This window comes from Dendrobium catenatum, unplaced genomic scaffold (genome assembly GCF_001605985.2).
Source record: "Dendrobium catenatum unplaced genomic scaffold, ASM160598v2 fragScaff_scaffold_489, whole genome shotgun sequence".
NCBI lineage: Eukaryota > Viridiplantae > Streptophyta > Magnoliopsida > Asparagales > Orchidaceae > Dendrobium > Dendrobium catenatum.
Window position 1 is genome coordinate 84,136 of NW_021318951.1, and position 22,800 is coordinate 106,935.

At 36.7% G+C, this 22,800-nt stretch overlaps 1 protein-coding gene and 1 long non-coding RNA gene across 5 annotated transcripts in view; one reads left to right on the forward strand and one right to left on the reverse strand.

The window, feature by feature from the left end:
* The window catches only part of LOC110109541 (protein ROS1A), a 40,955-nt gene extending 22,582 nt beyond the window's left edge, over positions 1 to 18,373 (reverse strand). For 3 of the 4 annotated variants that reach the window (XR_003700587.1, XR_002304587.2, XM_020840643.2), the window contains exons 1-18: positions 17,629 to 18,373; positions 16,722 to 17,148; positions 14,395 to 16,434; positions 14,114 to 14,204; positions 12,425 to 13,973; positions 12,104 to 12,183; positions 11,160 to 11,244; positions 10,974 to 11,065; positions 10,819 to 10,887; positions 10,657 to 10,693; positions 10,485 to 10,567; positions 9,668 to 10,105; positions 9,489 to 9,525; positions 7,313 to 7,370; positions 7,088 to 7,227; positions 6,899 to 6,964; positions 5,621 to 5,735; positions 5,486 to 5,524 (exon numbers count right to left, since the gene is read on the reverse strand). Coding sequence is in view for 2 of the 4 variants with exons in the window: in XM_020840643.2 (XP_020696302.1) it covers positions 5,486 to 5,524; positions 5,621 to 5,735; positions 6,899 to 6,964; positions 7,088 to 7,227; positions 7,313 to 7,370; positions 9,489 to 9,525; positions 9,668 to 10,105; positions 10,485 to 10,567; positions 10,657 to 10,693; positions 10,819 to 10,887; positions 10,974 to 11,065; positions 11,160 to 11,244; positions 12,104 to 12,183; positions 12,425 to 13,973; positions 14,114 to 14,204; positions 14,395 to 16,434; positions 16,722 to 17,142 (5,440 nt within the window). In the remaining 2 variants the exon portion in view is untranslated. The remainder of the gene's footprint in view (positions 1 to 5,485; positions 5,525 to 5,620; positions 5,736 to 6,898; positions 6,965 to 7,087; positions 7,228 to 7,312; positions 7,371 to 9,488; positions 9,526 to 9,667; positions 10,106 to 10,484; positions 10,568 to 10,656; positions 10,694 to 10,818; positions 10,888 to 10,973; positions 11,066 to 11,159; positions 11,245 to 12,103; positions 12,184 to 12,424; positions 13,974 to 14,113; positions 14,205 to 14,394; positions 16,435 to 16,721; positions 17,149 to 17,628) is intronic. The other variant, XM_020840644.2, reaches the window with a different exon arrangement.
* On the forward strand, positions 9,982 to 11,115 carry LOC110109542. Its single transcript, XR_003700588.1, has 3 exons — positions 9,982 to 10,122; positions 10,821 to 10,910; positions 10,976 to 11,115. It is a non-coding gene; the product is annotated as an uncharacterized LOC110109542 (long non-coding RNA).
* Positions 18,374 to 22,800: the final 4,427 nt, after the last annotated feature.

A 22,800-nucleotide genomic window follows, 5' to 3' on the forward strand; every position in this document is an offset into this window, starting at 1 on the left:
GAAAAGTGCCAAAAATAAGCAAAATATGATCATACGACTATGCTAGCAGGCAATGTTGGATGCTGATTTGCCATTCAAAGGGGGCAACGCAGCAATCTGATCATCCTTGCCCAGAAAAATTCCCAACCTGAACAGCCAAATCGAGCAGCAGAGAGGCAATAACTTGAGCAGTACAACCCGAATGTTAAAGCAAATCCAGAAAATCAAAACCATTTTTCCATTTCATCACTTTGTTGAAAACTGCATTCTTAATTTTGTAAGCGATAGTAGAAGTAGAGGCATGAGAATTTCCAAAGATCTTATCATTTCTTTCTTTCTATAGATGGTAAACCAAGCAGCAAGTTACTAAGTTATAGAATGGCCTGGCATTTTTTTGTAGCTCATAGATGTTTTCAAAAACCTGAAAAATGTTAGGCCTACGAAAGTGCCTAGTCATGCCTGGAATAAGATTAGCAATAACGGCAAAAGAGAAGTTGCATTGGAAGAAGAGATGAGAAACTGTCTGATTGCAATTATGACATAACACAATGTAGATCAACATCAATCCCACGCCTTATAAGAAAGTCTGCAATTTTAAGTCCTCCCATTAACGCCAATCAGCAGTAGGAGGAGAAACGTAAGGCGAAACGTTTGTGCCATATAAATTGATGCCAAGAGATAGAAATATGATCCCTGTAAAAGAAACCTTGAAAATCACTGAAACCTCCTCTATTGACATTGTCCCAAAGCAAGCAAAAGGGATCAGGAGAATTCACAGGAATGGCGTTTACAGACTGAAGGAGTGTAATTGGTAGGCCAGCAGGTAAATCCCAACCGTGAGATTTGAGAATAGCAGTATTCTTAGAGTTGGTAGGGAAGAGATTAAGAATAGGTTGCAATTCATTAATCTCCTTTAATAATTTCATGTAAACCTAATAGGGAGATGGGGGAGGTATGCTTAACTTTAAAGTGAAATTTTTCTTTAGCAGTGGAGGCATCTTTGCATAAGTTTTTCCATAATGAAGAGGCAGTAGCAGGAGGCGGTCTCCATGGTGAGGTATACTTATGTAAAATCCGCTTAGAAATGGGGGAATCAAAATTATAAATCCTTCCAATAAGAGAAGGATTGTAACTAAATTGAATGGCTTGAAAAGAGGGGAGGCCTAGCCCACCAAGAGTTTTGGGCTTGCAAGTATTCTTCCATGATATAAAGTGCAATTTTGAGTTTCCTCACATTAGTTTTCCCAAAATATAGAAACTTGACACTAATTTTTTTCAATTTGTTTAATAATGGTTCTATGCATAATGGATCCATGAATCCAATAGGCAATAGTATTCCAAATAGTGAATCGAAAGTACTGATATCTGCCAGCAAATGAAAGTGCTTTAGCTTTTCAACCCGAAAATTTATGTGTGATTGTCTCCATAAGGTTGTAGAAATCAGCAACCTTAGGCTTATAGGAAGAAATGAGAATACAAAGGTAAGTGATGTTTAGAGAAGATGAAGAGATGTTTAGGATGGAGCAAATATTATTGGCATTATGACAATTGGGTGGTATGATAAGGGAGCTCTTTTCATAATTGACGTGGAGACCCTATGCTGCCGGAAAAAGGTCCAAAAGCTGGCATAAATTCATGCAGTTTTGGCCAAGAGCTTTACCAAAAATCAGTAGATCATCCGCATACATTAGGTGAAAGAGATGATTCCCATCCACTTGTGAAGCATAAAAAATGTGTGCATTGGAGGGACAATCCAGGAAACAAGAAAAAGCATCCATGACAATGCTAAACAGGTAAGGTCTAAGCGGACATCCTTTTCTAAGTCCAGCCGAGGAGGGGAAGAAACCTTCAAGAGCCCCGCCAATGCACAAAGAGAACCGGACATCAGAAATGTATGCTTCAATCCACTTAATAAAGGTGTTAGTGAAACCTTTTTGTGCAAGCATTGCTATAAGAAATTCTCTAAATACACTATCAAAGGCCTTTTTAATATCCAGCTTAATACGCATAATTTTTTGCATGGCAGAAGTTCTAGAAAGATGTAGCAATTCCTTAACCAAAATGATGTTATCCGTGGAGAATCTTTGGTGAATAAACCAAGTTTGATTCCCCTTGATGATATGGGGCATAATAGGCTTGAGCCTGGTTGCCAAAACTCTTGAAATAATTTTGTTAATGGTGTTACAAATAGAGATTGGCCTAAAGTCAGATAGCATGGCAGCATGATTATTTTTTGGAATCAGAGTGAGGGAGGTGGCCTTAGTTGCACGAGGAATGTAGGAGTTATGATAAAAGGATTTTATAGCTCTACAGACCGAGGGACCAATGAGAAACCAAGTAGATTTATAAAAATCAAAGTTGAAATCGTCTGGACCAGGGGAAGAATTAGAAGCTCCAGAGAAGACCGCATTTTTTATTTCAGTGTCAGAGAAGGGCATTGTAAGGGAGACATGTAAGGTGGGGGGTAAAACATCAATCACTAGGAAATAGGTTAATGTCAATAGGCTTCCATGAGGGGGGGTTGAAGTGGGTATGAAAATGCTCATTGCTCAATGATGATCTTACTCGCGTCGACATAAGAGGAACTAGACTTGGTTAATGAGATAGTAGTTTTCCTGTAATTTCTCCTCATGCGGATTTTGGAGAATAGAAACTTAAGGTCATCTTCTCCTTGAGAAAGCCACTTGGTTTTTACTCTTTTAGTGATCCAGGATGTCCAGTGAGAGGTGATTTCAGAAATTTGGAGGTTAATATTTTTAAGAGTCAGGGAAGTGCTCTCATTAGTGCCCATGCTCAAGCTATTGAGGAATTCTGCTTGCTTTTGGTGAAGGTACTCTAGCTGCTTAGCCATCGAACTTGAATTAGCCCAATCTTGACCTTTAATGCCTAATTTAAGCTCTTTCAGCTTGTGGCAAAGATCCACCAGAGGATGCCCAGACAACTTTATAGAAAAAATTGGGATCATCAGTTTCCAAAAATGATCAATATTTGCCCAATACATTTTGTAAAGGAATCTATGATGTGAATTAATGTTTTCCCCGGGTTGCAGCACAATAGGACAATGGTTTGAAGAAGGATTTTTACCACATAATGGGAATTGGGAAAAACTTCCAGCCACACGTCATTGACCAAAACACGATCTAACTTGATATGTATTGGATTGTCTGTTCTCTGATTGTACCAAGTATAGGGGAAACCCACATAGGCCAATTTTTTAAGACTAGTATAAAAAAATGAGAGAGTTGAAATCATGCAACTGATTCTACTGTAAGGTGTTTCCTCCAAACTTGTTTGATGTGTACCAGCAGCAATTAAAGTCTCCCAAAATAATCTAAGGGAAGTTTGAAGTAGGAGCTATATATCTTAAATCATCCCAAAGAGCCTTCCTGTCCTCTATATTATTAGAGGGATAAATCGCACAAAGAAGGAATTGTCTGTAAGAACCAAAGGAAACAATACCAGCAATCATTTGAGATGAGATGAAGGTAGAGTTGAAAGTTAGCCTGTCAGAGGACCATTTCAACCAAATTCTGCCAGAGTTAGAGCAGTGAAAGTTATTGCAGCTATTCTCCATATAAAAATTTAGGTTGCTGTTGAGAAATCTTGAATATTAGAGGGATAAAATGTACTCTATTTTCGAGAATACAAATCATATCAAGTCCAAGGGCACATACCAAGTGTTTGCAGCTGAGAACCTTATCAGAGGAAAAAAAACCCTTGATATTCCAGGCAACAATGGTGGGATTGATCATTTGGATTTGGAAGTGGAGGGGGTGGAGGACTTCTGAGAAGATTTACCCCTGTTGTGTTTGGAGAGGGATGTGGTTGGTGTATCAGATTTAGATGTTTGAGAGGTATCAATATCAGGAGGATTATGATTAAGAGAATCATATCTGTTTTGAGTAGTAATGCCAGTTGGGTTTAGCATAGAAGAGGGGTGAATCTCTGAATGATCATTGGAGTCACCGGTGGGGGAGTTAAGGTTCGGTAGAGTAGTGGTGTACAATTGGGGCGGTGGGTTTATGACGGGAATAGGAATGGCAGAGTTAATTTTAGTTGGTAAAGGATCAAAGGGGATAGAGATACCTACTGCAAAAGAGGGGCTTTCAGTCGGGGGATTAGGGGGTGTAGAGGTTGAGGATAAGATGGGGATTTGCGGTGGCACAAAGGCTAGAGCAGATATGATAGGTGGGTTAGAAGAGGAGGTAGTAGAGGTGGGAAGGGAAGAAGAAGGTTGAACCGAGTTGTGGGAGGAAAATTTATGAGTAGGACGGGATTGGTTATTTATGCGGGGTTGGCAGGGCTGTCGGGTAGAGCTTCTGCCTCTAGCCGGTGGTTGAAAGTCCTGTTGAAATTGAGGATTTTAGGGACAAAGGGAGGAAGCATGGGATAGCGATTTGCAAGTGGAGCAAGGATTGGGACGCCATTCATATTGAACACGTAATCTAATGACTTCTTCCTCTAAAGCAATCAGAATAAAATCTGGAAGAGTAGAGGAGATGGAAACTTGGATACATATGCGTGTATATGTGAGCCTTGTTTTTGCGTTTGTTAAGGCATCCACAGCTAACAGAACACCAATTTTTTAGGCTATTTTGGAGATCCCCTCAGAATTCTAGCAAACAAGGGGAAAGTCGTGGATTTTGACCCAGATAGGAACGGAGGTGAAATTTTCTCTAGTAGGGCGAAATTGTGGGGACCATTTTTGGAAAATGATCGGTTTTACTAGGAAGAACCACGCTCCTTTGGATCATATCATATCATAATCCTCATCAGAGGAGAATTTGAGGAGAAAAAATCATCACTCGAGGCTAGAAGCTAGAATGTACCTTTGAGCTTCCAGATTCTCGTAGCAACAGCAAGAAGAGATTCATAGTAAGGTCTCTTACCAATGGAGTATTCGACAAGGCAGAGGCTCTGTTTCGTGGCCACTGAGGCGATGGCATCTTTGTAGAAAAGGAACAATTTCCTCAGGAGTATTAATGAGGGAAACAAGCAAGTTAAAGATGGGGTTTTCAGGGGAGGCGACAATGTTGGGCCAAAGAGTCTGAGGTAGGGGATGAGACGAGTTCCAAGTGGTTGGAAAGAGGGGGGGGGGGTGGCAGGGAGGTGAAAGTTAAGAGAGTAGGGGGAAGGGTTCATGATGAAAAGGAATGATGTGTGGGGAGAGGGCCAACCGGCAAAGGTCGGAGCCCGGCCAAAAAAGGGGCGGCTAGAGGATGGAGGTGGAGCTATAAAAGAAGCAACTCAGCAATATTTTTACATTCTTCTCTATGCATTTTTTACCTTCTTTTTCTCATATGTCAGCTTTCCATTAATATGATAATATTTTATCACACTTATCATCATGATGCAATATTTATCATTTTCGATCAGATTAAATTTTTATTCATCTAAACATGAGCTTTTCATAAGCTGAAAAGAACAGCTCAAACTGCGGAAAAAAAAAAGTTTTTCTAGATTTGAGAGAATTGTGTAGCCTGGAGTATAGTGGTTCATTACATACCTCTCCAAAAACATTGTTGTATCACTTCGGTTGTTAAACCTAAAATTTGCAGTTAATTCACATAAAATCAATAAATCATGGAAAAAAATATTACATATGATCTTAAAGAGCACAGTCATGTCAACTTCCAATTACCTCGAAATATTGTAGGTATTGAGGTTCCAAAATAAACGGTCCTTCTAGGCAGATTCCATATCCAGGCTCTTGGAACATAAATGGGGTTGTAGCTTGAATAGTGATCAGCAAATACCTGCATCAGAATTGCCCATCAACATTTCAAAATATAGCATATAGACCAGCAGTCTTGAAAGTGGGGTCACTGCTACTTCTTTTGAGCATATTTTCACTTCCTCTAGCACAGTAAATTAATACAAGTTCAGCATCTATTGACCTTTAACACATTTGACTACAAGAACTTTAGGCCATGGTCACAGTTATTATAATTAAAAACCATTTGAGCATTTAATTTCCTCCAAATACCATTTCTTGTTTACTTGCATTCCAATTTCTTTGTGAGATTATAACATTCAAAATTTATTAAAATTGGTTGTAAAAAATTTAGAATATATTATTAAGTTTTAGTATTCGAAATGACTTAGAATTTATTTTATAAAAATAAATGTAATATTAATATGAAGTATAACTCATAATTAATTTAGAAATATTTTTATATAGTTTTGTCACTTATTATTTATTCTGGAAGCATTTTTGATTTAGATATGTGTAATATAAATAAATATAAAAATTTAGATGCTAAATAGATAAGTACGTAAGAATTCTACTACGTTATATACCCTTAATTGTATTGACTATATATATGAACAAATAAACAGAAAATGTATAATATTCAAGTTTTACAATCTTTTTAAATAATCGAGTAACTAAATTAAAATAACATGATACTCTAAGGATAAATTGGCCAATATGGATAACCGGGGGATTATAGTGAACAATCCTGAAAAGTTTGGCTCTTCGATTGAAAAGGATCTTTAAAATGAGATTGTAAACCAATAACAATAGTTTTGGTCACAAAATGTTATTGTTTTCAAATAAGTTTGGCTAAAATGATTTCAGTCAAATTCATTAAAAGTGATGCTAAACGATGGCTCTGTAGACAGGCCTTTTATTTCATTTTTTATTGTCATTTCCGATCAAATTTGACTTTTAATAGGACACAATGGAAAAAAAGGATTCATGTAGCCGACCACGTAGTGGGACAAAGGCTTGATGTTGTTATTGTTGCATTATCATTAATCTTATTCCAACAAGTTCTATCATTAATTCAAACACAATCAGTTGCAATATTGACAATTGTGACAACTAGATGACTTTTAGAGAAATTTCACAAATGCCATAGAGAAAACCGAAACTATTGAACAAAAATTTCATAGTTATTCTAGAAAGAAACCTTACCTCATTAACTTGAAAGTAGGTACCATTAAGTGGAAAGCTTCCCCTCATTGCAGTCCGACAAGGTATCTGTTCATGGTGGTGTTAGGACCAAGAATAACCATAAGGTTTGGCCATTCTTTATGAGGGAAATTGACAATATATTGGCGTATTATTATATAAAACACCTAAAAGGAAAATAGCATCAATTACCAATAGTGTTCCTCGAACTTCATGAGACTCTGCTTCTCGTATACTGTTGCAAGCAAAGCACGTGCTCCTTTCACAAAGTTGATCCGGATCTTGCAAGTTGCAGCAAGTTTTTGGTGGTTCAGTTGACTGTGCCGTCTCACCTGTTAAGAAGTTTAGCTTATTAAGATACAATTGTACTAGCATGACTGTCAATATAGATGACCAGATTGTCTGCAGTATTCTTGCCTGGTGTCCATATAGCAAGAAGGTATGGGCTTGGATCATCAGGCTCCCTTTGGTCCACCTGGCACATTTTAAAGAGTGCCATATGAGCAAAGGAAATGATTGCTATTAATGATCCAAAGAACTACATTTCTTAAACTAGCCATTCACAATGTTGATATTCACAAGTGAGTTAATAGTGATTATATTCTAGTCATTAAGGATATGTATGTAGGAGCTATTACTTGTGTTCAAACACAAGTTGGTTTGACCAAGTATTTTTCTATTTCAGTTGGAATACCTTATGGACCAGCTTTAAGCCCATATCTTTTTTCTTTAGTCATGGATGTTCTTACTAGACATTTCATGTACCCTAGTGTATGCTTTTTACTGTTGATTTTCTCTTTGTTGATAAGACAAGAGAGGGAGTTCAAGAAAAGTTCAATTGTGAAGATCAATCTTAGAGTCTAAAGGTTTTTGTTTGAGCAAATCTAAAATTGAATAAATATGATATAATTTTAGTAGTAATAGATCTAATAGGGGATTGTGACTTTGGGGATATAAAGTCATTAAAAAGAGTACATGTTTTAGAAATTTTAGGTCTATTGTTCAAAGTGATGGTGAAATAGATGAGAATATTATTAGTAGAATTCAAGTTGGATTGTTGAAGTGAGGAATGTGTTCGGCCTATTTTGTGATAGAAAAATACCCCTCAAACTTTAGGAAAAATTCTCTTAAATGGTAGTGAGACCTACAATGCTTTATAGAGCAGAATATTAGCCATTAATAGAGAAGCATAAAATTAAGTTAAGTGTTGCAGAGATGAGGATGGTGATATGCCTTGGAAGCAAAATCAGCGAGAAATCGGAATAAAAACTGCAAGGGATTGAGAAATGGTGGCTGATTTTTTAGATTAATGCTTCAATATGAAAGCAAGATACAATGATCTACAATTAGAGAGGTAGATCAACTCTCCTAAATCACCTAGACGTTGTTAGGATTCCCTCAAAGAAAAGAAAACTACAACAGAAATCAAATCTCACATAATTCCCATAAACCCTAAAATAATCCTTAAATAAGCTCCCTTAATTCCCCCAAAATAGCCCTCTTGGCTTACTTAATTCTCTATCCTGTTTTGAATTTAAATCCCCTCATTAATTCCTTTCCTAATCCTTCTACTCACATTTGAATTATAGGTTTGATAGGCCCCACAAGGGGTGCCGAACTCCCTATTGTTCCCACCCCATTCGCCTGGTTCGGATGGTCCGACCTTTGCTGGACCAGCATGCTGAGTCGACTGCTGCTCCCTCCCGTATCAGATGCTCAGGTAGATGCGTGGCTTCACTCTTAGCGACATAATGGGAAACGAGTTTATACGTGAAAAGGTTGGAGTAGCTCCAGTGGCAACTAAGATTAAAGAGAGTCACCTTAGCAGGTTTGGTCACATAAAATGTCGACTTTCCGATGACCCGTTTAAGAGAGTATATGTGTTAGATTTGGCCTATATTAAGAAAGATAGAAGCATACCATAAAAGACTTGGTTATAAAGTACTAGAGATGACCTTTTTTATTAGATATAAATGAGAATCTAATTCTTAAAAGGACTCCATGGAGAAAAATGATTGATGTAGCCAACGCCACATAGTGGGATAAAAGCTTGATATTGATGTTGTATATAAAAAAAAAAATTCACAACATAACTTTTCTGTTACAAAAGACTTCTCAAGCCCTTTAAACAATAGTTCCCATGGTTTGGATATTCAGCTTTTGAGCTAAGTGCGAAAATTTTCAGACTGTCGCAATCATTCAAATTTTCTACCAAATCAAAGTACCCACATTCAGTAGGTTGAATTTCTAAAACTGAAGATAACAGCTTTATCTTTTTTTCTTGCCGATTTGTATGGCTGCTCTGTTATTTTAGCTCCCAGAGCAACAAGTCATCATAGCACTACAGCATAGTCCGCAATGCTTGAGAGGTGCTTCAGGTAAAGTTGTAGCTTGAATTTCATTCCAACTAGCCTGCCTGACCATTGTCATTTGGAGTAAACTTTACTAAATGGGGAACTTTGTTGGGGATAATTCATTCTAATTGGGAACTTCTCTTTTCAAAAAATGTGAAAATTTCATGTTTTAAATATCCGTATGATTAATAACACCACATCAAATAAGATTGCAGTGGCCAAACCAATAACAAACTCACCCCTTCCAGCAGTGGATGTGTATCTGGAATTTCATATCTGTGAAAATGAACAAATTGAACTTAGCAAGAATGATTAGGCTATGTACTCATTTGACTATTATTACTTCGCAATGTGATAGCACGCGTACACACAAATGTTTGTTTGTGTTAATAAAAAACTAGAGAGTATTAACACATACACTTGATGCTCCGTCCGTAGGCGGCTCACATTTTTCAGCTTGGGCATTGGGATGGAAGTAGCCTCTGGGGTCAAAGCAACCAAAGCCTTTGACAAACTGGCATCTTGGAGCTCCATATTTTCTTCCATATAGTTCCGAATATTCTGTGTGAACTCTTCCAAATTGAGCTTTATTGTAGGAATTTCATCTGGATCTTCATAAAATGCATCTTCAATTGCTCTTTCCAAAGCTTCTGGACATTCTGGTTCTGGTGATTCTGGTTCTTCTACAATAGGCTCACAATTATTCTGAATGGTGCAGTCCTGTGAATTTGAGCTTCCTTCAAGCTGAGGAAGTGGTGCTCGATTTATAAGAGCGTGGCTTTTCTCATAGGCAATTGGAGTTGTGAAACTCACTACTACACTTTTGTCTTCAGGAGCTGGAAGGGCGAGTCTTGCACTGCAACACCATTCCTCGTAAGTTTCCTTTCCAAGTCATTCAAGTAATCGCATTAAATCTTGTGGATTGCTACATATAATAGCTCATTCTAAAAGTCTTTTTTTTTTCTTAAAATATGACTAAACCTTTACCTAAATTATTAAACATCTAAACATATAGCAGATTGAAGAATACTCTTGCCCATAATTTTTACATAATTATTTTATATTAAATTTGATAAAATTTATATCATACTGAAGCAAGCATTGTAACCATCACTAGCCTATTTTTTATGGAATTTTCATGTCTTTAGAAATTATGCTTGTTAAGCTTTGGAGAGATAATTTATCTATAGAGGGTTAGTTTAAACTTTCCCACTTGAGAAATCAAACATATATACCTCGCAAATGCACTTGCAAAATGTTTGCATTCACCTCTCATGGGGCATGAGTTACAATTTGGCTTTCTTTTTGTACAAAAAACCTGCATGAAATGTAAATCGGCAAGTCATATAAAACATCACTGAAATTCCTTATTCAAAATGATCTGATTGGCATCACTTGGTGTGTAACCTTTCCAAAGGTAATCATCTGATAGTGCAGTTCATACCTGTACAGTCAATGATGCCGTCAAGCAAAATATTTAGTATTTAAATAGATCATTAACTAAAGTTTTATCTATCTCATCATGTCAAGTACTCTACTATCACTTCTAAGGTAAGTTACTGAATTTACAGTGTCCGCTGGTCAAGCTTGCAAAGTCGAGGCCAAAGGTACTTCTGAATGGTCGCTAACACGGGATACCTACACAAGAAAAAGAACCAAAGGTACTTCTGAATGGAATTTTTTTTTTTTTTTTTACATAAGCTGAAATCCAAGTATAATCTTACAGCTCCAAAAGGTGCAGTTGAAGGGATTCAGGCAATGGTTGGAGTGGAACCCATCCAAGCCTTACACATATGCGACCAACATTGGTGTCAACCTTGTTAGTCATGTAAAAGGATGGTATGGCAAGTTAATTTGAAATATGCATTTAATTTTCCAGGCTACAAATATCATTTAGAAAGAATACATACTGGAAAAGCTAACTGTTGTAGCGTCAAAAGACGAACACATTCTGCGCTCTTCAGGCCCAATCCTCTTATGCTTAGGAGGTAGTCCCTGAAAATGCAAAATAAATCAACTTTTACGGGAAAAAAGATTTCAAATTCAGTTGTTTGCATTGTCCAATGTGTATAATGCAATAGGAGCTTTTATTACCAAGAGGAAAAGTTTTCATATGTTTTAAAACCCGATATAAAGAACTTAAATGTTAGGGGCCACAATGAAAATGCCTCAGCGATGCCAGAAGTTTGCATTGTTCAAAGCATAATTAAATCTCAGCAGCTGCGGTATTTCGAAGTTATCAAGCAAGGGGAAAAATTGAAGTGGTGGTTTTATCCTTCATGCTGACCAAGGGGGCTGTTTGGTATCGGATTTGCCTCGAGATTTAAGCAGGATTTAAGGTAAATCTAGCCAAATGGTTTTTTGAGGTCACATAAATCTGACGCCCGTGTAAACCTAGGATTTAGGGATTTACGGTGTAAATCCGCCTAAATCTAAATCCCCTCGTTCGGCAGATTTAACAGGATTTGGCCGAATAAGCACGCGAAATAAAGAAAGATAGCTACCTTGGCAACGAACAAGAGCAAGTTTAATTTCTAAATGAACCAACTGCCTTAAATCTTGCATTACGTTGCCAAACAGTTTCTTAGGATTTATCAAGATTTAATATTTGTCATACCAAATAGTTTTCAAGATTTAACACCCTCGGGGGTTTATTAAATCCGGATTTACAGGATTTACTAAATCCCACTAAAGTTAAATCAAATCCACTACCAAACAGCCCCTAAATGCAATTGTTGGTGCCATAGCTATTTGAAAACATATGCAAGTGTTGCTAAAAAAGCGAACAAAAGAAGCACAGAGATCCAGGAACGCATGTGTTGTACTCTGTCAAAATGCATGTCGTTGCTCTTACTTGACTTTATCTGGTGGAACATCTCTTAACCACTCAAGGTCTATGCTTCCATGGTCTCTAACAAGTCGATTCAGAAACTCCTGCAGTAGGACGAAGAACAATGAACAAATATAAATAATAGTACCCATCCAACTTGTTCCTCCAATAATAAGAATGGTTATGTTTGTTTCTGTATTTCTGGTAATGTGTACTTTAAAATACTTTTCTGAAAAGTCAAACGTCTCTGTTTAAAAAAAATTACTCTAAATAGAAAAACTATCGATCTATAAAATGGGAATGTCACCCAAATTTGCGAATTTCATTATCTGTTTTAAAGATTACCTTGATTCTCTCTGCCAGTACATTATTCATTCCACGTTCCCGGATGGTTTCAGCAATCTTGCTAACATCTGCAATCCTTACTGCTTCCCAATCTAGCGAATCCATAGTGGTGCTACTTCTCTCTTGTGCTGGTTTAGTATAAAATACCTCTTTCCTCAAGCTCTCCCAGTCATAACTATCATTTTCAACTTCATGTTTTCGTTTCCTAGTTTTTGCTGCAGAAATTGGTGTTTCTGGTGAAACTATTGGAAAACTGCAAGTTTCAGCTTTCAGATTTGATCCAGCTTGGTCAGACACATCCAGATTACGCTCTATTTTGTTATTTGAGACTGATTTTTGCTGGATTCTGCATGTCTCTAATTTATCCGGAGCTTGAACTGCATTATGAGTTATTTCTGCTTTGAATATTGAGTTTCCATCTTTCTGCTCTGGATTTTCATTCTTTGTGGCATCTATGATATCTTTTGCCGTGTTTTTATGATTACCAGAATACAGATAAGCATCGACTTCCATCTGCGTAGTTAGCTTGCTTATTGTCACACATGAATCAATATTTGTTGCAGTTTTAGAAGATGACAGCATCTTATGAAGATTGGTAGATTCAGCCACACTTCCTTCTGATTCACTACGTTTTTTGCTCATTACCTCAAATTCATCACCACTTATTATTTCACAGCTGGTTGAAAGTAAATGAGATCTAATATCTTTTAAGAAATTGTCATTGTTTACCATGATTTTGGAGTGAAAGACATCATCAAATTGGCAAAGCTCTGTAGGAGGCGACATATCTGATAAACCAAGTACTGCATCATGGAGACTGTACTCAGCATTCAATGCTTGGTAGTCACCATTGGAGTTATCCAATTGACTCCAAAGTGATGAATTCTTTTCAATTGTCGGGTTTGACTCTTGATTTTTAGTTGCCGAAATCATTCCACTTTCGCGACTGTAAAACTCCTCGAAACTGCGGCTTTCTGCTATCTGAAGAAGTTTTGTAAATGAAGAATTGCCTATGGCATCATTGCTTCCACTCAATAAATCATCTTCTTCAAGATTTAAAAATGAGTTTGATCCAATATGTTCATTTGATGGAACATGAAACCCCACGGAGTTCTGAGATGAAACTGCAGAATTTTGGGATGTGTCAGCATCTTCCGACAATTTTATATTCTCCATTTCTGCTAGGTTTGTACCAGATCCACTAATAGTTGATTTTTGATATAAAGTTGCCTCTTTTTCATGTAAATATGAATTTTTTCCTTTACCTTTTTGTCTAGAGTAATAGGTAATGCTACTTGTGGTAATGCTCCCAACTGTTTCACTACAATTGCTGGTTTCCTTTTGATCCCCATTTTCAGCAACATTAACTTCCCAAGAACATTGCAATGAGCCATGATCCAATATGTTCCTTTGCAATTTCGGAGTGTCGATAAATGATATGATGCATCCGTTTTGGCTCTCTGTGGATATGCTTACCTTTTCTCCATTTTGTACACTACATTTGCCTCTTGATAGAGGGAAATTTGCAGCAAGGGCCATGAATGCAGAGCTGTGAAAATTAGTTATGATCAGTGGGTATTACTCCAATGACTGTCAATAGTTCAAAAGGATGTGAACCAGATGTTCAATGAAAGAAAGAACATGGTGAATGACGCTCCAACATATTTTCCAAATTACAATTGACCTTACCTTGATAGATGATCTGACACATTCTGTGTAAGAAAGACACCAACAACTGAATCTACAACTGAACCCTTCCATTGAGTGAAGCGCCTATCCCCTGAAATTTTTTGGAAGAAAAGTGGTGCAATCACAAATTATTATTAGTTATTTTGTTTATACTAGTCCAAATAAAGAACATTCATAAAGTTTTCCCATGCTGTCCAAGAGTGCTTCAAACTTCTAAAAACAATAACTAAAATATGGAATTACTAATCATGCTACTTGGAAGATTAGGTAAGCTTTAATACCTTGAACAAGATGCATTCGAGCAATAAATGAATCTACCCGTCCTCGGAAAACTCTCCTTTCGTCGACCCACCACTTATCTTTATCAACATCTGAATGTTCATGAACATCCCCACTGCTGCAATCTTTTCCCATCAAAAGCTTCCAAACTTTATTCGACTCTGGATCCAAATCAACCTTAGCCCGAGGACGTGGTCTCTTAATCAGATGGAAATTTCTCTCGTAGGTAACCATCATACCCCCATGACCAACATATGGAACTACTGCATTTGGTGCTTGATAACTGGAAACTTCATCACAGCTTCTTATGCTAAGACATCTTAGTTTTTGTACAATATCATCCAAAGGATTCTTAAAGGGAACTAATGTTCCTAAGGAAATGTTGGAAGGAGCTGAGACATTATAATAGCAAGAACTGTGGCAGTCTATTGAAAATGTTTCAGGATTTAAATTCTTCCCATTCATACTTTTGGTGGACAAAGAACCTCCCTCAACAATATTTTTTTCTGGAAGGGAACCAATGTTGTAATTCTTCTTCTTGGATGGCTTGACAGGAGATAACTTCCTGCTGGAACACCTAGAGCTACGTAAGGAGGCCTCACCGGTTCCTAAAGCCGGATGGTTTTGTACATACCGTTCTGCTTGGTCAAAAGAAAATATGTTCCTTGAATCTTGCACCTTATCTTGGTTCATAAACCTTTGTGAACGTGCAAATGTGAAATCCTGCAAGCTATTTGACAGTTGCTTTATCTTCCAAGTGTTTGCTGAAGTGCATATGAATTTACGAGAAACATTAGGATTTTCTTCATTATCGCCCCTGTTTTCCATTCTTATTCTTTTGTGAATCCTCATTGTGCATGAGTCTTTTCTCTCCGCATCATAGTTGTTGCTGGAAAAGCCTCGAAGATTGTACGAATGCATGATTGTTTTTTGATCTGACACCCTAGCTGCATCAAAGGGAAGGTGAAACTTTTTGGTTTCTTTCGGTGGAGCATCAGAGATTCTGTTGGGATTGAAATTCCTCTGAGCAACTTCTGAGGAGCTTTGAGAATTGACAGCAGCCAAGTCCAAGCAAGCAGTTTCCCTTGCTAGTGCCTTGAAATGTTTTACTGATGACTTTAAAAATGGCATTTGTTTATTTGAAGCACACATATTTTTGTTTATTTCAGCAGGTAGTACCGGAATTTGTAACAATTTTGAGCACTCATTCTTTGACTGATATGGTGAACTACTAAGGTCAGAGACGGAGACGGTACCTGCTGATGGTTTCACTGCCACTTGATATTGTACTCTGATGGAATCTGTTGTTTCTTTCATGCTTGAACTTGTTACAGCACTTTCATCACATTCGTCTAGAACAGGAGCTCCAAGTACCTTATTAAACATTGGCATTGCATCTGAGTATTCATTGAATGCCTGTTGTCCCTCGCCATCAAAGTTCAGGCACCTTCTCACAGATTTTGCCTCTCCCTTGCTTTCTGCATCAACAATCTCTTCCAGTGCATTCTCTGGAGACTGAGTCACATCCTTCTTTCTCCGGGAATATTTCTTTTTGAAAGAGGTACTTCCTTTCTGTCCCCTTTGTTCTTCTGTCTCTGGCTGAAGAGTGGCTGACTTAGGTGTTCTTGAAGGCTTTCCTTCGTTGAACACTTTTGGTCTGTGCTTTTTCCTCTGTGGTCTATTCTTCGGAGTTACAACATTCAAGTCAATTCCAATATTCTTTCTCTCAATGATGCTCTTTTGAACCTCTATGGGCTTCTCAGAGGCCTCTTCTGAGAGCACAATTATGTCCTTACCACTCACAAGCTTCTCCAATGTCTGCTGAGATGAGGAAACCTCCTTTGCCATCAAATTTTCTTCTCTTGCCCCCTCTGTAACTAAGACAGTTACTTCTGATGATGGCTGCTTATCATGCATCCTTTTGTAGAACCTTTCTGTGGTTGATGGGGTTGCCGGAGCAGACATGGTCATTGTCTTAGAAACACTCATTGTGCTTTCTGGTAATGAATCATAATTAGGAAGGGAGGTGATAGGTATACTATCTGCGAGGCTAAGAAAACAGGAATCAGAATCTTGGGTATATTTACTTATACAAAAGTACAAAACTAAACGGCTTTCTTATTGCTTCCTAAAACAATTTTTTAATAATAAATTAAAACTTTTGTATTAGAAAGCTGCTATAAGAACAGTAAGAAAGTCGTCCCAAACAAAGCCTAAATGAAATGGAGCATGCCATTAAAATATTCTCACTCTACTTTTTGTCTACTGCAGCAGCAGCAGCAGCTACTCGCCTACTAGAAAGACTTGCAGAAGCAATTAATGACCTTACCCTTGAGCAACAATTTGTTTTGGGGAGAAGGCATCTCCTGGTGATCGCCAATCTGCACCAACAAGGGAGGACAAGGTGACACCTTGCTTGTTCCAGCCACATTGAAGGCCACATTAACATTGTGACACAGTAAAGGTGACCAGCATTCCAAGGAATAGTGATTGCCTTTGAAATCTTGCGGTTGGCTGGGAAGGTCTGATGAACTAGAGCTTCCATGCTGGCTTGTAAGTCCCTGTGGAGTTGCAGTGTCTTGAGCTCCATTGGCCACCAGCACAGCTGGTTTAAGCCAGCTTGGCCCAGGAAGCTGAATCTTCTGGCTACTTGCTGGAACGGTTTTCGCCGGTGTTGTTGGTACCCATAGTTGTTGGACCTCAAAATTTTGTTGCTGCTGCTTCAATGTCAGACCTTTGCTCAAGTCCATAGCAAGCTGAAGATCACCAAAAGATAGAACAATTTTGAAGTGATAGATGACAAAAAAAAGTCAAATTTATACTGATACTTTGTGCATTTACTTAGCTGAATCAAGTCCAAAAGAATTTGATTTCGAGAAAACCTTTCGCAAGTTACAGTAAAAATGTCAGTGTGGTATCAATTAAATAAGTACTTGAATAAGCTCCAAGCATTGACAGCTTACACAGAAGACTTGAATAAGCTCCAAACAGTGAGGGAATATATTTATATATAAATAGAGTGAGAGAGATAGAAAAGAGAGGAGAGAGAGAGAGAGAGAGAGCTTTAAAGTAAATAATTGAACTCATTTCGTAGTCTTATCGAAGTCCACCTCGCTTTAACATCTACTGAAACCATTGCGATCATCCATTTTGGTAAATAACTACTTACATATATATAACAGAAATAATAACGGGAAAAAAAAAAGATTCGGGAAAAAAAAAGTCACGGATCTCACCTATTAGGAACACAAATCAATCAGGTTTTCTTGAAGGAAGAAATGATTGAGCCCACGCACCTCAAGATTGAGCCCAGCAGCTTCAAAAATTCAGCAATGCAGAATATAGCTCCGCACAAAATAGCTAGCTTCAGCTTCCGAAGTCTATCATCTCCGCCTGATCAGGGATCAGCGCCTCAGCGGCCTCGAAATTACCGGCGAATAGAAAAAATTGGGCAGTTCAGCCACCGATCGCCTTTTCTCAGATAAAAATGGGGAAAAGGATTTTTCGCCGTACAACGAACAAGCCCCCTCTTTTGAAGAAGTTGGTGCTCGCCAGAGACCCTCAAAGTAGTCGCCGGCGGTAGGAGGAGCGACAAATTTCCGTGAGCCTGCGAGGAGCTCTTCCACCCCTGAACCTTTTTTTTCACAGCAACACCGACATTTTCAATATTCCTAGTTAATCACCACAACTACTGTCGACGATTAGCCTCCTACACATTTTGGGATGGAAGAAGAGGCCATGAATTGGTTCCAGAGAGCTCATGGTCAGAGAAGGAAATATCTTGAGGCGCAAAAAGCAAGAAATTTTACAAAGCCCAGTGAAAGGAAGATAAGAAAGAAAATTGGATGCACAATCGTACACTCCTAGCCTGATTTTGCTTTATTTTTACAGTGGCACTGGCTCACTGCCAAGAGCTCATACGCACACACAGTCTCTCTCCTCCCTTCCCTTTTCTCAATGTCTCTCTCTCTCTCAGGAATCTTAGAGAGGAACAAAGCCAAGCGTTTGGTAGAGTCAAGAACCACATGGATTACTTTGGTTTGGTTGGACTTCAAATTTAAACGGGTCCTGTTTTGAATTTATTATTTTGTGTGGAGTGTAGAGAGCATCTGGAGATCAATAAAAATAAGTCACATCACTTTATTGCTGAGTATCCAGCTCGTTACCCGCACTCGGTACGCTGGATACCCAGTGCTTAACCGGACGGTTCTCACATCCAGTGTCCGTACAGAATAAAAGCTCTCAGTTTTGGTTCCCCCAATCTTGAACTTTTTTTTTGGACATTTAGGTCATTTAAGACAAACTTACATACACAATGCATACATAAAGACTCGAATCAAATAACTAGCATAAACTCTTAACTAATAGATCAAGATGAGCTATGTCTCCTCTTGAACTTGGTTCTTTTCTGCTTTCTGAAAGCTGCACACAGCAGAAGAAATAATTAATACTCTTATTTCAGTATAATGTTTATCCATTTACCAGCTTCTGACAGACGCTAGCCATTTGCCCTTATTTCCCCATTTTGTGGAGCTTTTTTAAGGCAAAGTAGATCTTGAGGAGGCTAACTGTATTATTTATTTATTTTAGAATTCATAATTTTAAATCTTTCCCTTATTGGCTTGTCTCTTTCCTTGGACGGCCACGCTACTTTTGGTTTGCATCCCTCTGGCCTGGCAATACTTTCTAGTTGCACCTGTTGATTGTCTTGCTCCTTTTCTTAGTTTTGTTGGGCTTCCTGTTGCTCTCGAAGCATTTTATTCAGGGGCGGAACCAGTCCTAATTTTTAGGGGGGCAAATTTATAAGGCATATATGTCGGGGGTCCAAAGGGTCAGCGTCCCATGGCAGGGTTCGATCTGTTGGGGGCAATTACCTAAATATCATAGTATTTTAAAATTTTTAGAGGGTGCAATTGCCAAAAAAACCCTTGTAATAAAGACTAAAAAATGGATGAAGAGAAATAAATTATCTAAAAACCATATAATTTAAAAAAAAAAAAAAAATTGAGGTGGGGCAATTGCCCCCCCTACCCCAATGGGGTTCCGCCCATGATTTTATTGCTTATGATATTAGCTTTCTTTAAGAGAAAACTAGGCAAAAAGAGAATCAGAAACAATTCGGACTTAGCAAAAAGAAAGCTAATAAGTTAAAACTTATTAGCTTTCTTTTTGCTAAGTCCGAATTGTTTCTGATTCTCTTTTTGCCTAGTTTTCTCTTACAGAGTTTTTTTATTCTTTCCTTTTAATTTTGTTTTGTTTCTTCTCCTGTATTTGAGGTATAGATGTGTTTTCGGGCTTTGCCTCCAATTTCTCCAAAAAAATTACTTATTGTTGTTATGTGAAAATTAAGACAAGACGGCAACATGGGCCCAACAAATATCCCCATCAAATAATAGATACTAAAGTCATATGAGATAAAAAAGGAATATATATATATTGATATGACGAGGTCGTTATATTAGTTGAGTTACTTTTCTGACAATTTCCAAAAAAAAAGAAATAAACTTTTTTGACATGAAAAATAATTAAAAACTTTGATTTTTAGAAGAATCCTTATGAATTTTTTTTTTAAATTTTAATTAATCAATCTACCAATATATATATAGTTATTTATTTATTCATGTAGCTTGTTTGTTCCTAAGCTGTGAATAGTATGAGGTATCATCTTTTATGTATTTATATGAACTATATTACTATTTTACGTGGGAGGATAAATATTTTAAAATATTTTTTTTTTCTAAAGAGGTGGAAATTATGGGTTTATAACCGGCAGGATTATTTTATAATGTAAAAACTGTAAGTGCTCCTTGCGATGATTACGAGAGTCACATCAGGAATAAAAGTTTGGAAAGGTCAATCAGAGATGTTGCATCGATTTACAAAATTTTAAGAAAAACAAAAAAGATTATGGCCCTATTTGATTTTGCTTTCCCTTCCTTCAACTTTTTTTTTTTATTATTTTTTTATTTTTATACTTTCCTCAGTTGTGATGGAAGGGTTGTAGATTATTATCTCATTTATATCTGTTATTCATTACTTGATTACTTCTTTGTGTACTTACGAAAATGATACAGTCTTTACTTTACTAATTTTATTAAAAATATATTAATTAATTATCATGAAAGTTGTAGAAAATCATTAGGCTTACACAAGAGATTATAAGCAATAAATAAATTTTGAGTAACGTTATGCTTTTAATTTTGAGCAATGTTTTACTTTCCTTTCGATGATCCGGTTAAAAAAATAGAGGTAGGCCTAAAAAGATTTTGTTAGAAAATATTATAAATGATATTTATTTATTAGATTTAATGAGAATTTGATTTTTAACAGGACATAATAGAGAAAAATGATTCATGTAGCTGACCTCACGTAGTGGAACAAAGACTTGATGATGTTGCTATTGTTATGCTTTAAATTTTGATGAATTTGTTATAGCAAATCTAAACATTAAGCGCTAAAATTCAATATTTTTTTTTTTATTTTTTAAATTACAAATCAATGCCGATAAAAAAATAATGAAAGATTATGATTTTGTTAGAGACTGATTTTTTACTATTTTGAGAAATTGTTATAGAGAAAGTAATTTTTTAAAGCATTTGTAAAAAATAGTTTCGTATTACAAATTAAAAAAATAATAATAATGAAAAAATATTGATCAAATAAAATTTTGATTATAATAAATAAAGTAGTAAGAAAATTGTCCCCTAAATTAGGAGAAAATATTCTTACAGAAATCCTCTAAAAATTTCAGTAGTTTGGGCTTAGTAATTTGCATAAAAAATTGAATTGTTGGCCTTTATAGGCTCCAATCAAGCCACCTGTATCCATTGAACAGTCTTGAGGGATGAATTATTTTGTGCGGACGTCAAATGTCGTCCAGAGTCCAATAAATATGTGCCAATTATCCCATATTCGATATCACGGCTCGATATTGTTCTGTAACCGAGCATTATACGACTCAATATCGAGCTCTGTACGACTCAATATTGAATGACATGACTATAACTGATTTATCTCCGAATGATAAGCTATGTACGCACATAATAACCTCTCATCTTTTTCCGTATAGACAAAATATTGTTGTATGACATATCAACATCACATTAAATAAAGAATTAATCTGCTACGGCATCCTTTTTTTGACGCCTCGTTCAGCGTGAAAGACATCTACTTTGAATTTTGATTATTGTTTTGGAAAAAATGTTATTTGTCAATTCCCTCACGGAGTTTTTTTTTTTAATTAAGAAATTGAACTTAAAATTTTATTTTGAAGATAAAAATAATACCAGTGGTGCTTTTTTTTTTTGGAACATTTATTTTTTTTTTTTTTATAAAATCAAACTTTCACCGAGGAGGGCTCTTATTGTACTTTCGATCATATTAAATTTAATTAAATTAGTATTCTTGTTTAAATAATATATCATTTAATAAAATAAAATAAAACCAATAAATATTAATTAATTTAATTAATTAAAATAATAATTCTTAAATTTAATGTATATACAATTTCTATTTTAATTTTAAATAAAAATATATATTCTAAAAGAAATGAGAAGACAGGTCGGAGCTAAAAATATATTAGAAAAAAAAATGTACACAACTGAATGATGAGATCATTATAAGAGATTTGTAAATACAATTAAATAATTAGCATTTAAGGCACTCTTGTGATTTGGAACAATTATTACGTCCTCTGACCTGACGTAGAGCTACGTTTGGCCGTCAATAACATGTCGCCACGTGCTCTTACTCTAAACCGCGCGGCCTGACGACTTGACCCGGAGCGGAACCCGGAAAATTAAAGCAACAATAGCTACATGGCCCAATCAACAAGACATTTATTTGGTCCAGTGAACGTAACGTTCCCTCTACGTTCGGCCACCATGCATTGGCACGAGAGAAAGAAGATAGCCGAGCCCGAACCCGTATGTATTTTGTAAGTTATCTCGCGACTTTTTCCCGTTTTTTTAATACATTGACGGCAAGCCGAACAAACAATCCCCATCGCCCTTTTGGAATATATTTCAAAGCATAGCAATACCGAGTTGTACCCAGTTTTTCTAGCAAATTATCCGAGCAAATACCTAGCAATACCGGAGCAAATCCCTAGCATACAAGCAAATCCTGAGCAATACCTGAGTTGTACCGAGTTGTACCGAGTTTGTACGAGTTTTTCTGATAGCAAACTAGCAAGCCTTAAATATCCCTAGCAATACCGAGCAAATCTGTAATCAGTTTCTTGCAATTACGAGCCATATACCTAGTACCGGCAAATCCTGAGCTAAAATTACTGAAGGTTTGTACTGAGTTTTTTTCTAGCAATACCGAGCAAATACCTAAGCAATAACCGAAGCAAATCCCCTGAGCAAATACTGAAGTTGTACCAAATTGTACTTGAGTTTTTCTAG